Source organism: Typopeltis vanoorti, chromosome 4 (assembly GCF_054136105.1).
Source record: "Typopeltis vanoorti isolate ZY-2024b chromosome 4, IOZ_Tvanoo_1.0, whole genome shotgun sequence".
Taxonomy (NCBI): domain Eukaryota; kingdom Metazoa; phylum Arthropoda; class Arachnida; order Uropygi; family Thelyphonidae; genus Typopeltis; species Typopeltis vanoorti.
Window position 1 is genome coordinate 114664808 of NC_143552.1, and position 15415 is coordinate 114680222.

The following is a 15415-nucleotide window of genomic DNA, read 5'->3' on the forward strand; positions in this document are numbered from 1 at the left end:
ATGCAACCAGAAACAGGAAGTCGTGTTAACTTCCGATTGCTTCCAATATCGGTTTATCAGTTCTATATTCATTCTGCAACAGGTAGGTGTTCACGTGAGCTTTGAATTAATCTAAGTTAAATCAGTGCAATCATTGTTCAAAATGAGTACAATAAGTAGTTATTTTATGCGAATGAGTAAAAAAAGGAAGGCTGAAGAAGCAGAAATTGTTGAATCTACTTGTGATCTTGTAAAACAGAAAACTAGCACCGAAAATACACTTGGTGAAGAGGATCACGAAACAAGACCAAAGATCCACGTGGTCAAAAGGAAGCAGATTCTGATAATGATTGGGCTGAATGTTGGACACTTTTGCAGAAAATTGGCTTCTGCAAGAGAAATGAGTGGCTGTATGTCAAGAATAAAATGTTGGGCTGTAAAGTGTGTCATGATGTTGGAAGTCTTGCTGTCGATAAACACATGGGAACGAAAATTTCAGCGGAGTGGGCAAATGGTAAAATCAGTCATATTGGAGAATCTTGCAAACAACAGTTATTAAATGTAATTAAGGAAAAAGATTTACGATCATAAGGAGAGTGCATCGCACAAAGCATGTCAAAAAATAAAATCTGAAGCGAAAAACGAAACATTAGAGAAAGTTTTCCTAAATACTTTGTCTCATAATAAAGACGGAACAGGAAAGTGTTTTGAACCACTTACAAAGTTGTGAGGAGAAATCAATCATTTAACAACTTTGAAGACGAAATAAATTTACAGGAACTTAATGGCCTAGACATGGGATGTATTCTTCATTCTGAAAATGCTTGCATTAACCACCTTACCGGCCATTATGGATCAAATATGTGTCCTCATGCGTTTCGTATCCATCATATATTTCAATGTAATATCAATGGTATTACAATTTTAATATGCACTTCACATTCATGATAACCTTGATATCTATAGACGTCTTGGCCAGTAGCGTGATTAACATTCTGAGCTATATCGCAAATGAAATGAGAAAAACATTAATAGATAATATAGTGAACTCCAAGAACAAAATATCGTTACTTGTTGATGAATCGACAACTCACAGTTGTCGATTCAAAAACAACGATTGTTTTTGTTCGTGTAGTTCTTCCTGAACTTTCGGCTCCTGTGAGTCTTTTCGTAGATTTGATCGAATTATCAAATGCAACTGCTACAGGAATTCTAAACTCTTTAATTAGTCTTCTTGAGTGCTTAGGATTATCTGAAGATTACTTAAAGGAGTGTTTATTGTCTGTAACTTGTGATGGTGCAGCTGTATTGTTTGGTGTGCGTAATGGTGTAAGGAGGCTAATGCAAGAGAAGTTTCCTAGTGTTATTTTCTGGCATTGTGCTAGCCGTCGATTTGAATTGTCTGTTAGTGACACAGTGAACAATGTGGCAGGAGTGAATCGCTTTACGAGTTTAACGGACAAACTTTATGCGACTTATTATGCTTCACCTAAGAATGCTAAGGAACTACAGGAATGTTCAGCAATTCTAGAACTTCAACTTTTTAAAATTGGCAGAATTTTAAGCACTCGCTGGGGTGCATCTAGCTTTCACTGTTTCTGCACTGTGGCAAGACTTTGAAGCCCCCGTCCATCACTTTCTGGAGGCAAAAGAAGACAGCAGAAGCAGCAAAACAGATCACTTTCTTTATGAGGGCCTTTTAAGAAAAATAACGTCATGGGAGTTTGTTCTTGATTTGGGCCTTATGCGTGATGCTCTCCAAGAACTTAGTTCACTAAGTCTAGATTTACAAGAGAGAAATATTGACTTGTACAAAGCATACAGGAAGATAAATACAGTTCAAATTTTTGAAGAGAGAATTGAAAATCCTGGTCAGTACTGCAGTATTTCTCTTCAAAGTCAGAAGAAGATGAAGTTCAAAGGGATTGAGCTCCACAAAAATGAAAGACACAGTCCTGAAATAAGTTCATCTGCTTTCTATAAAAGTCTGAAAGAAGCTGTTGGAAAGCGTCTGCTTGAAGGAGATGCTGATTTGCCTGAATGTACTACGATTTTACATTCCAAGTATTGGTCAGAAATCCAGAAGCATCTGACATTTGGTGAAGCTGAAATTAAAAAGTTAGCATGCAAATTTCGTTTAAATGAAAGAGAAGCAGTTCGTGGTTTCCGTGAATATCTTCAAGGAAATAAAGTCCCAGATATACTGCTTCCTCTAAAGCACACTTTGGGCACAATTGCAATATCTTCCAGTGTATTTGAAAGGGGTTTTTCTCAGATGAATCTTATAGTAACTTCATCTAGGTCATCTCTGCTTGTACGGACAATTTCTGCTCTGATGTTCATCAGGATAGTAGGACCTCCTCTCACTCAGTTGAACCCTAGCAAATATGTGGACTCATGGCTGCTCCGAGGCTGTCATTCTGCAGTTCATACCAAAAGCAAGAAGCTATCTAGAGATGATGAGGGTATATCGGAGGATATGTTAAAAGTGTGGAAGTTGCTGTAATAACATCTTCATGGTGAGTACTGGCCTTTTTTTTTTTCAGAAAAAAAGCACTGGTCATGTCCTTCTGTTCCACTTTATGAAACAAATATTAGTGAGTTCAGAGCAGTGCTTGGTGCTTACTACTGCACTGTTCCAATGTATTCATTTCTAACCATAAGTTTACAATCATGCTATGATATCATATTTACAAAATTTTTAGCATGTAGGACTTAGCAGTTCCAATTCCTTTTGCTATGCCCAGTGGATTTAATCTATACAAGGAAAACCAACCCCCTTCCCCCAATATCATTACACTCTTGCTTCCAAGCGTCAATGTTCAGACAACACTCAGATAAAAAGCATTCTCCAATTATTTGCCATAACTAAACTAGAATGGAAAGGCATGTAACACAATTCATCACTGCACAGAATTGATAATTACTCCAAAGAATTTTAATTTCTGGTAGGAAAAACACCTTTCTACCAAAAAATGTTAATACTAGTTAACATTCTATTGAAAAGTCCTCATCAATAAAAGACATGTTTAGAGTGATGCTAAAAGTTAAGTGATATGAATTTTTTTTTGAAGTTAATATTAAGTTATATTTGTCGTAGTTTTTTTGTTTCTTTGTTTTATTTTGTTGCCATTTTTATGAGTTGTTTAGATTTAAGAAAAACTTGTATATTTGTATTAGAGTAGATACTGCTGGTATGACATCAATGCATAACAAAACAATGGTGCCCGAGACATCTTTGTGGATGAGTTGAACAGGCAAAATTTTGGTCATAATTATGATATAAGTAAGATGTATTCGTTGCAAAAGTTGCAAGATTTGTGGAGAGAAAGTGAGACTGGTGAGCAAATATATAGTACCCATTTGAGAAATGCTGTTTTTGGGTGGCACTAATGATATGAAAGGTGAAATATATTGTACGAGTGAAGATATGAAAAAACAAGCAAAAAAGAGGGTGAAGATAGAAATACTAAGAAGGGCAATTATCACAAATGAATAAATGTGCAGGTCATGCAGAAAGAAAGGTGTGAGGTTTGGAGACCTATGGACTGAAACTGATGAAGGACTTACATAATTCTAATAAGACTACACCAAAATGGATTCAGAGTTAGGTGTCTAGAGAAAGCTTTGCTCAGAGTGCAGAAGCAAAAAGTCAAGAAAAACTTTCAACAAAGCTATTAGGGCTGATGCAGGTATGTGTTTGCACGCAGCACACATGAAGCAAGTGAGTGTGAGAATGACCAAAACATGTAGAAACAAGTTTGTCAAATGATATTCAAACGGGGGTAGTCTATACAAACATAACACTGGTTAGGGTCTAAGGAGATGCTACAGTTTATGTATACTAATAACTTAACAAACTGGAATGAAAGACATGATAATTAGTTAAACATATATGGATTTTACTTATGTAAATATTTTATTGGCATCTTTCATTAAACTGACACCAATTATCTTTTGCCCATACTGACAACCTATTTAAATCGTCCCGCAAGCTCTCCACATCTCCTTGATTAACTATTACTCTACCTAATTTTTCATCATCAGCAAACAACTGATATTTCCTTTCAGGTTATTTTCTATATCATTTATGTACAAATTAAACAGCAATGGTCCCAGCACCGAACCTTGCAGCACACCACTCATCACCTGTTTTCGCTTCGATAATGCCCCTCCATATATCACTTTTTTGATATCTGTGCAGTAGTCATCCTCTTATCCACTTAACCAGTGTCATATTCATCCCCATTTGTTTTAATATGCATAACAGAGTTCCCATGTGGTATTCTGTCATATGCCTTCGGAAAAATGCAGCAGAATCATCGTGTAGCTATTTCCTTTATCCAATTCTGCTGTTACTTTATTATAAAAAAGGTAGTAAATTACCAAGGCATGACCAACTTTTCACAAAGTCAATCATAGAGTATTATTTTTATCCACCCATTCTTGAATTCTCTTTGTAATCAATTTTTCTAGTATGTAAGTAAACATACTTAAACTTATATAAAATAAATTTATTAGCTGTAAAATGTTTGCCTCAGTATCATAGGCATTCTTGGTACATTGATAATGAACAATATAAAATTATAATTAAAGAATCATTTTCAAAAATCATCACTATAGCTTTAACAGGACAACAGATGGTAAGTAAAATTCCAAATTATTTTTAAAAAAATACAAAAAATTACAGTAATGTAATAATCAAAATTTTGCATAAAAATTATGTAATATTTCCTGTAAAAGGGATAACGGAAAGCCATCAGATCTGTTTAAATTCGGTCAGTACAGAAAGGTTTGCAACTCTTTATATAAGCATTCTATAAGGAATAGACTTTATTGTAAAAGCTTAGTTTTCTTCTTAATAATGTTTATGCCAAGGTAAATAAGGTAATTAAGTGAATGTGTGTTATGAAGTCTGTCAATTGTCTATGCAAGCCAGATAATTTGTCTTTTTACAAAGAATAAAGAAATGGAACTTATAAATGTACCCTGAATTCTAGACAGATCTGAACTTAGGTCTTTTCAATTAAATGAAATAAGATGGAAAGATTTTCACAAAGATGAAAAAAAAAAAAAAACTTGAAAATTTGTTATCATAATAACTTCATGCATACAACAGTGGAATTTTAATCAAAGTACAGAACGAATGACAAATCAAACAAACAGAACTATACTATGTACCTTAATAAATTCATGCCTCAAGATGAATAATATTTTCACTACTATTCTGCAGTGCAAACAAAGCATGAACACCTAGCTGCACACAAAACAAATTGGTTTACATGCTATTAAATATTTATATCCAAGCTAAACAATACTGTTCTCACTGAATTATCTGTACATTGTTTCTTTGACCTATGACAATAAAATTTCAGCATGTATACTGTTTCAAAATTATCACTATCTTTTTTTTTTTCAGAAATATCATAACTAAAGTAATATTTAAAAAAAAGCTTATACCTGATGTACAAATATGTCCTCTCTTGTATCATTCCTGAAAACAAATGACAAGATTTTAAGAATAATTTGTATTAAAGGTGAAACACACACACACTAAACAACAAAGTTAATAAACTTACATATGCTTGATAACAATTTAACAAGCATGTGTTTCAGAAAGTATATACATATGAGTACACATAAATTAGATAAACAGACATTTCATTATGGAATACATCTGCTTTTCATGGTTTTTAAGTATTCCAACCAGCTGTCAGGTGCTGGTTGGAATACTTAAAAAACATCCAGTATTTTATGTTTTCATTGTAGTGAAACAAAGCTATAGTCAGATTCAATATTTAATCAAATCAAAGAATGACATCAGCATTGATTAATAGTGACATTCATTTCTACTTATTACAAAGAATGTAAACAATGACATATTTATTAATTTGGCTTATTTTTATAAGGCTATTTTTTTTTTTATTACTACCTGATCAAATTATGCTATAAAATATAGCATATGTATAATATAAACCTAGAAAACAACTGCTAACAAGTGATCTTCTCTTGGCCATTATGAAGACAAATGTGTTAATCATTGAACTGAAAATACTGCATATAAATCTTGAGTATTCTATGTTACTGGAATATTCAAGATGATCATGGTGTTAAACTAGATTTTCATGGTTGGTCAGCTTTATGTTTACAATCTGTTATGTCTGTCTCATGCACATGTTCACTGTGATAGATTTCCAGATTTGTGAGAAAAAAAAAACTATGCACAATTAACATAATGCCAATTAACAGAAGCTCCTTCAATCATAAATATATTGCTTCTAAGTAAGCCTAACAGCCTGTTATGGCTATAAAAATAAAAAAATATTAATAAAAACTGGGCTTTCTTAAATTACTTTCTTTTTCAGAATCTTCTATGAAGTCAGACTCATCTTATGATGAGTTTGACTTCACAGAAGGCTGGAAATTATTACTGCATTATTATTCCACTTTTCTTTTTTATCTCATTCTCCCCAATTTTTTTACCTCATTCTCCACTGCCATATTTCAAAATTGGCTTGGCTATTATTTTGTATAATTTTATTTGGGTTTTCTAGACATCTGTTTACTGAAGTGTCTATTCAAAGTTCCAATGACTGCTAGGAATTTTTGCTTTTTATGTGCGATGTTGATTTCTCCATTGGGGCTTATGTAATTTCCTAGATATTTAAATTTGTTCACTTGTTCCATTACTTTGTTGTGGATGACTAGTTTGCATCTTTTAATTTCTTTACCTTGAAATGCTATTGAGTTTGTTTTATTTATTGAGATTTTCATGTCATACTGTTCTATTGTTTTGTTCAATACTTGTAGATTTTTCTATAACTGGTCTTCATTTTCAGCAAAAATAACTTGACCATCAGCATACAAAAGGCTGGTTAATTCTTTATTTCCTATGATTTTGTTTTTCTTCCACTCTTGAAATTTTTTCCATATATATATATATATATATATATATATATATATATATATATTGAAGAGTATTGGTGATAATCCACTTCCTTGAATGACTTCTATTGGTTTTAATTTTTTCGGTTGTTTCATTATTAATTTTAATATAGCTTTCTTCCATTATGTTTGCTATTGCTTTTGTGGTTTGAGTGGAGCTTTCGATTCATACATATTCATTAATTTTGTTCTGTTGATTTGATCATATGCTTTCTTATAATCTAAGAAGGCCATATATGTTGGCAGGTTAAATTCTATTCTTTTTTCTACAATTTGTTTGTGTAAATGTGGATCATCTAACATTTAATGCAGAATCTTCCTTTCCTGAAGACACATTGTTCTTCTCCAATAATTTCCTTGGCCCATGGTGTTAATTTACTTTTAATTATATCTAGATATATTTTATAGCATGTATTTAATAAGGATATTCCTCTGTAATTTCTGCAATCCTTTCTGTTTCCTTTTGTGAATATGTTTATGACTATTGCTGTCTTCCATTCTTGTGGGATGTTTCCTTCTTCCCATATTCTGTTTAGAAATTTAATTAATCGCAACTGAAATGGTTTAGAGCTGTATTTGATAGTTCTAAATTTATTCCATCTTCTCCTGTAGCTTTTCTATTTTTTAGTTTTTCCAATATTTTCTTTAGATCATTTAAAACAAACAAATGAACTGTATTAGTTCATTTGTTTCTTGACTTATTACTTGTTTTATTTCAATTTGATTATTTTTGTTTAGAAACTGGGTGTAGATATTGGTCCATTCTTTTGTGGAGGGGCCTTCTAATTGGAGATTATCCTTTGTTTCTTGAGTTATTTTTTTAATGATTTTATAGCTCTTTAGTTGAGATCCATTTATGTCATGCTCTAATCTTGATACAAATTTTTCCCAGTCTTGTCTTCTGATTTTCCTGGTTTCTCTTCTTGTTATTGCTCTGATTCTTTTATATTCTATTTCATTTCTTATGGTTTTGTCATTTAACCATTTAAGGTAGATTTCTTTTTTCTTTCTTATTAAAGATTCTATTTCTGGGTTCCAGGTTCTTAGTCCTTTCCTTTTTCTTCGCAATTTTGTTCCTATGCTGCTTGTTTTACTATTTGTTTAATGTTTTGCCATTCATTTTCTATATCTGTATCTTCATTTATTTTCTTTGTATGATTTGTAAGTCTTCTTTGATATAATGATTTAGCTTAATCCTTTATCCAAGTGTAAGCAAACAAAGTTTGTGCCTGAAAATACCTTCAGGACTGAGGTAAGGTGGTATATCCCTTGGCAACTCATAACAAAGGTGATGCAAGTTCCCATCACTCCTTGTCTCAGTATCTCCCATAATGCAAAACACATCTCCTTGCAGACATGTATACTGCTATGCATTAAGGGAAGGGCCACTACTCAGACTGGTTTTGACATTTATCGAGGTCTCACCAGTGGCAGGCAGACCCAGAGTGGTGATACTAAGGCAGAAGCAATAGAGGGGTCATATTTACCTATACGAGTTGCCAAACGGTGTACCACCTTATTATTAAATTACTCTGGATTTAGAGAAAGATGTTGGAAGTTTATTTTGCACTTGGTTAGACTATAATGAATTTAGTTTAATCCTTTATCCAAGTGTAAGCAAACAAAGTTTGTGCCTGAAAATATCTTCAAGACTGAGGTATAGGTGAATATGACCTCTCTATTGCTTCTGTCCTGGTATCACCACTCTGGATCTGCCTCCCACTGATGAGACCTCAATAAAGGTCGAAACCAGTCTGGGTAGTGGCCCTTCCCTTAATGCTTAGCAGTATACATGTCCGCAAGGAGATGTGCTTTGCATTATAGGAGATACTGAGACAAAGAGTGATGAGAGCTTTGTCCACCTTTGCTACAAGTTGACAAGGGATGTACCACTCTTCCATTGTTATTTATGGTGTTTTCTCCTTAATTATCTATTAAACCTTTAAATTTATTTGATCCAATTCTAGCAATGAAATCACCTGCAATGATTAAAGTAATCTTGTTTATTTGTGTTCTGAATTATATTTTGGAGGTTTTTATATTTTCAGATTGTTTCAGATTTTTTTCCTTTTTCAGGTGCATATACTCCTATGACTGTAATAAATTTCTTATTTAAGTCTAGCCATTATTATTATTCTTATAATAATAATGGCTAGACTTAGAATAAAGATCCAGTTATATGATTCAATTTTGTCTTTCTATTTATTGCTGATTATGATGGCTATACCTGTAGCTGCTCGTTTTTCATTGGATACTCCACTGTATATTAAACCATAGTCCTGAAGAGCCTTTTGATATTTTTTTATTTGTTTCTGAAATTACTGCTATTTCTATTTTCATTTCTGTTAGAGCTTTTTGTATTTCTTCGATCTTATGATTGATGCCTCTTATGTTTACTGTTTCGATCCGTATCCAATTCATAGTCCTTTTTTCCACTTCTGTTTCATTATCCGTTTGGGCTGTCTGGTTTCTATTACCTTCAAGTTTCCGATTAAAAGAATTTGTCAGCTGGGCTGGTTACCAACCATCCACAGCCTAGTCTGGTGATGGGGCTGCCTAGTATATGCAGTCCACAAATTCTCTATCTGTTCTCAATATCTATATTTCACAGTCCTAATACTCATCTTTAACACTCATTTATATCCTACTTCCCACTATATCAATAACAGTTCAGTGCATGTCTTCTCTTGTCTTACAACAGACATCACAAGAATCCAACACTGAAGGGCTGAGATAGCAAGAGGACTTTTTGAGCACATCTGTGCTTCAGAATTAAGGTACCTCCATAGCGTAATTGGAAGCCAAAAGTATGGTTATTACCAACCATCCACAGCCTAGTCAGGTGATGGGGCTGCCTAGTATATGCAGTCCACAAATTCTCGATCTGTTCTCATTATCTATATTTCACAGTCCTGATATTCATTTTTAAAACGCTTTTATTCATTACTTTAACACTCATTTATATCATTACTTCCCACTATATCAAGAACAGTTCAGTGCATGTCTTCTCTTGTCTTACAACAGACATCACAAGAATCCAACACTGAAGGGCTGAGATAGCAATAGGACTTTTTGAGCACATCTGTGCTTCAGAATTAACAGGTACCTCCATAGCGTAATTGGAAGACAACAGTATGCTGCACCCTTCGAGTGGAAAAGGCCTAAGTTCGATTCTCATCGTGACAAGAGCAATCTTTATGTTCGAATTTTTTTTTTTTTTTTTCAATTGAAAGTGAGTTAGCCAATCTCATATGGAGGTAGCAGGAATTTTTTTCTCTTGGAAATTCTGGTTTTTCATCCTGCATACAGACAAAACAGCCTTGAGAATACATGCAATTTACAGACAAAAAAAAAATACTAGTGGTGGACAGCAGATGGCATTTGTGTGGATGATGACGATAGTTGCGGTTTGCTGTAGTTGGTGGATTAAGTGTGGAGATGGAGAATTGTAGAGTAGCTGCCTTCCCCTCGATGAGTCTTTGGACTCCTTGGAGGTGTCACGTATTATATAATAATAATAATAATGATGATATACTCTACAATGCAGAAGCAAGACTATATTGAATCTATCCCAAAAAAAGTAAGAAAAGTTAGCTATTAAAGTATTACCACCACCACCACCACCACTGAAATTCTCTTAAAAAATAATAGAAGACATCGCTTTCTTCACTATCTGAAGACCTGCAAATTAATCAGTGACCATAATATGAACTGTGTCACTATTAATCCATGCACTACAACTGGGACATCCCAATTACAGAGAGATTTGGAGAAACTTGTGTAGCAGTTCTTAGCATTTCCAGAGAATTCATTAAGGTAATGTAGAAGTCCACTTACCAAACTACTACCTAATGCCTTCCACTTTTTGCAGTTTGATTGTTTGGTTTCCTTACTGGTCATTTGATATTTGTCATAGTAGATGGTTTCCTCTCTTCAAATTTCTCCACCAGTGCTGGAGCACCCACAAAATCTTCCAATACATTAATGACACTTGCTCACTGAGCTCAAAATCTTAGTTTATCTGGTGACAGTGCACTCCATTCCATTTTTCATTTTTAAAAAAATGTACCACTAAAGATGTTACATTACAAATGCCTTAAAAAGTAATCTTGCAATTTCCAAGTGGAGTGAAGACAATGCTGTCAAAACATTCCTGTCATTATTTGCAATAAAGATCTCACTTCATCTCTCCTTAACTCTGATAACCTAGATCTTCTCAACAACAAGATTAGATCTCTCTTCTTTGGTTGATTCATAACAACCATATCTAGCCTTTTCAAATCTGCCTCTTCAGCTTCCAAAACAAGAAAACTTTTTTAAATATCGTGACCCAATAAATGAGAGGTTGAAGGACCTATAAGCACATCAGCGCCATGTGTGCAGTGAGGTGAAGATAAAAGTTTTCTTTTTTTTTTGAACAGTTGTCTGGGAATATTTCATGAGGAAGGCTGTTCCAGAGGGCAGAGGTAGATGGAATAAAAGAGAAAGAGGAGTAGCAGGTTCAATGTGTTTGCAGTTATACTTAAAAGGGATGCTGAACAGCTGCTGCTGCTTTTGTATCAGGTGCAAGAGAAAGGCTGAAAGAATGAAGGATGCCACTTCAGTGGAGGAATAATTATTCAAGTACCTGTAGAATAGACATGGTGCTGAAACATTGCATCTGTGAGATAGAGGTTCAAGTGAATCTGTAAGCAGAATCATCTACAAGCTAAATTGCTCTCCTTTGGATAGAATCAATAATTTTTTGGGAAATTTTACGTGCACTACCACAAATACACGAGCAGTATTCTAAGGATGTGTGAATTTGTAGAGTTAAGTGTAAAATATTTTGAAAAAAAGATTATGCCTAGTTTTTATGGATGCTGAATATTGATTTTGTCGTGCATCTTTATGCTAAGAGACTTGTAGGTAAATGAGCTGATCCTATCTATTGTCTAGTGATGTGTGTATTAGTGAAGGTAAGGGTTAGGTGAGCTGAAGTCACTTGAGAGAAAAATGGTAAGACCATGTTTTGGTGACACTGAATGTGATAAGATAATGAATATAATGAATAAGAAAATTAATATGCGATAACAAACATGAACACTATGATATTCATTAATCCCATGAAGATCAATGCTATTGTGAAACTTTTTTTTATTTTTCTATAATGATTGACATCATCAACTTCCTGGTATATATACTCTTAGTAGGGGGGGAGGGGGTTTACAGAATATTATGATAGAACTACATGAAAGTTTACATTATTACTAATATCCTATCGACAATTTGCTTTCACATTAATCTGTTATCTGTACTTCAATAGTGTCAAACTTTATATTTCAATCTTCTAAGGCACCTTTTTACTGGATCACAATCCACCTTGATCTAAATCTTTTCTGGATCTTTGTCAAGCAAAAAACACTTGTTTTGTTAACCTTTCCTCTCCCATTCTGCTTAAGTTAGTTCTGCTCATGAAATCCTGAATGCTAAAAATGTCAGTAGCAGATTGATAATGGTAAAACTAGAAGCAAAACCAACAAATATTATAATAATACAAGCTTACATGCCTACTAGCAACCACAGTGATGATGAAGTTGAGAGAGTATATGTAGATATTGAGAATCTAATCAAACCGACCAAGAAGGAAGATAATCTTATTGTCATGGGGAATTGGAATGCAGTCATTGGTGAAGGCAAAGATGGTAGAGAGGTGGGAAAGTATGGACTTGGATGCCGAAATGAAAGAGGAGATACACTTTTGGAGTTCTGCCACCAATTCAATCTTATCATTAATAATACCTGATATGAGGTACCAAAAAGAAGAAGGTATACTTGGAAAATGCCAGGGGATGTAGGAAGGTACCAAATAATTATATTATGACAAGAAATAGATTTATAAATCAAGTAAAATCATGCAAAAGTTACCTGGGAGCTGATGTTGATAGTGACCACAATTTGGTTTTATTGAAATGTAATCTGAAATTTAAAAAGTTGTCACAACCAAGGAAAAGGCCCAAATGGAACATAAGTAACCTGAAAACAGAAGAAAACCATAGAAACTATAAACAGCAAACTGATGAAAGCATTAAAACTGGAGAGAGAGAAAAGAAAAACATAGAGGAAAAATGGGCTCATTTGAAGGATACAATCATCAGGGCTGCCAATGACTGCATAGGATTAAGGAAGAAGCAAATAAAAAAACCATGGATCACCCAGGACATTCTAGATCTAATAGATGAAAGAAGAAAATACAAAACCTCCCTAAAGGAAGAAAGCAAAGACAAATATAAACATATAAAAAATATGATAAATAGAAAGTGTAAAGAAGCAAAAGAACAATGGTTTACAGAGAAATGTAAAGAAATAGAAGATCTAACAAAGACTGGAAGAATCGATAAAGCTTATAACATTATAAAAGGAATAAGCCAACAAAACAAGACATGAAGTACAATTATCAAAAATAAGCAGGGGAACATATAGATAAAGAAGAAATTTCAGAAAGATGGAAGGAGTACTTAGAAGATCTATATAGTGGAAAAGATCTAGATGCCAAGGCTATAGAAGATGAAACAAGACTTAATATGGAAGAAATTGGTCCAATTATATTAAAAGATGAAAATTTGAATGGGCACTGAATGAATTGTCGGCCAACAAGGGACCAGGCACTGATAACATCCCCTCAGAATTAATAAAATACTCAGGAAACATAACTAAGTCATACCTTTTCAAGATCATAAAGGATCTTTATGAAACAGGGATCATACCCAAAGATTTTACACAATGCTCTATCATACCCATTCCTAAAGTAAATAATGCAAACAAGTGTGAAAAATCATTGAACAATAAGCTTAATATCACATGCTTCAAAAATACTACTCAAAATTATACAAAAAAGACTAACAAAGAAGGTTGAAGAATATGTTAGCAATGACCAGTTTGGATTCAGGAAACAGCAGGGGACAAGAGAAGCAATCCTAGCTCTAAGAACAGTTATTGAAAGAAGATTGGAGAAGAATCAAAATACTCTGATAGTCTTTCTTGACTTGGAGAAAGCCTTCGATAGTATTGACTGGAATCGAATGTTTCACCTCCTAAAAACAATAAAGGTAGATTGGAGAGATAGAAGGCTCATATTTAATCATCACAAGCATCAAGAAGCCCTAATAGAAGCAGCCAGCAATACAACAAAAACTGCAATAGCAAAAATACATAGAGGTGTAAGACAGGGGTGCTCTCTTTCACCATATTATTTAATCTGTACATTGAAGATGCAATAAATAAACTGAAAAAACTAATAGAAACCGGAACTAAGATAAATGGAATTGATATTAACTGGCTACGGTTTGCGGATGATATAGCAGTTTTAGCTGATAACGAAAACAAACTGAAAGCCACCCTAACAAAGATGGAAAAAATCTTCACACAGTACAGCCTAAAAATTAATTATAAGAAAACAAAATTATTAATTACAAGTAAAGAAATCCAATGAAAATAAACCTGGAAATAAATAATAACCTACTACAACAGGTATCCTCTTTTAAATATCTTGGAAGTCATCACAGAAGATGGAAGAAACCAATCAGATATTAAAGCACAAATAATCCTAGCCAAAAAAGCATTCTATAACAGAAGAAACATTTTTATCAGTAAAGAACTTAGCATCCAGCTCAAAAAAAGGCTAGTGAAAACATGCATATGGAGCATTGCATTATATGGTTGTGAGGCCTGGACTCTAACAAAACAAGACATGAAAAAGTTGGAGGCATTTGAAATTTGGTGCTGGAGAAAGATGATGAAAATTAGTTGGACAGAAAAGAAAAGTAATGAAGAAGTTCTGAATATAGTTCACGAAGAGCAGTCATTAATGAAACACATCAATAAGAGAAGAAAAAGCCTAACTAGACACCATTTGAGGCACGGGGGACTGATTACAGAAATAATGGAGGGGGACTGTAGAAGGAAAGAGGCCACGAGGCAGACCAAGATTTTCATATATAAATAACATAATGATGCTAACTGGTGCTAAGAGTTATGAAGAGATAAAAAGGAAGTCACAAGACAGGATGTTGTGATGTGCTGCTATATTTACCAATTTTCAGATTGATGCACCAAAGAAGAAGAAAAATGTCAGGTCCTTATTTTTAATATGATTCTGCCATTAATGCCATCAAGTCACTCCTTTAATCTTTCTTTTATGTTTCTCAGAACTTTCTCATATCTGTGGTCTCCAGTCTTTGATCAAGTGTTTTATTTCTAACCAGTTCTCATATCCATAAGCTAAAGGTGGTTTAAACACTCTTGTATATAGTCAAGTTTAATATTTTGACTCCTTTCTCTCATTCCATATATATATATTTATTCAGCTGACTTTATATCATACCAGATTTGCTAATTCTGTTGTCTATTTCCATATTTACTTTGCCATCTTCACTAAAAATTGTGCATAAATAACAGAAATGTTTTAACTGTTCTATAAATTTTCTTCCACATTTGGGATGAAGATGTTTTC

General features: G+C 33.6%; 1 protein-coding gene across 1 annotated transcript in view; it reads right to left on the minus strand.

The window, feature by feature from the left end:
* LOC150107622 (uncharacterized) overlaps window positions 1-15415 on the minus strand; it is a 170549-nt gene that overhangs the window by 99852 nt on the left and 55282 nt on the right. Inside the window, exon 3 of the mRNA XM_090391428.1 lies at window positions 5440-5473. Within this exon, the coding sequence (XP_090247554.1) occupies window positions 5440-5473 (34 nt within the window). The remainder of the gene's footprint in view (window positions 1-5439; window positions 5474-15415) is intronic.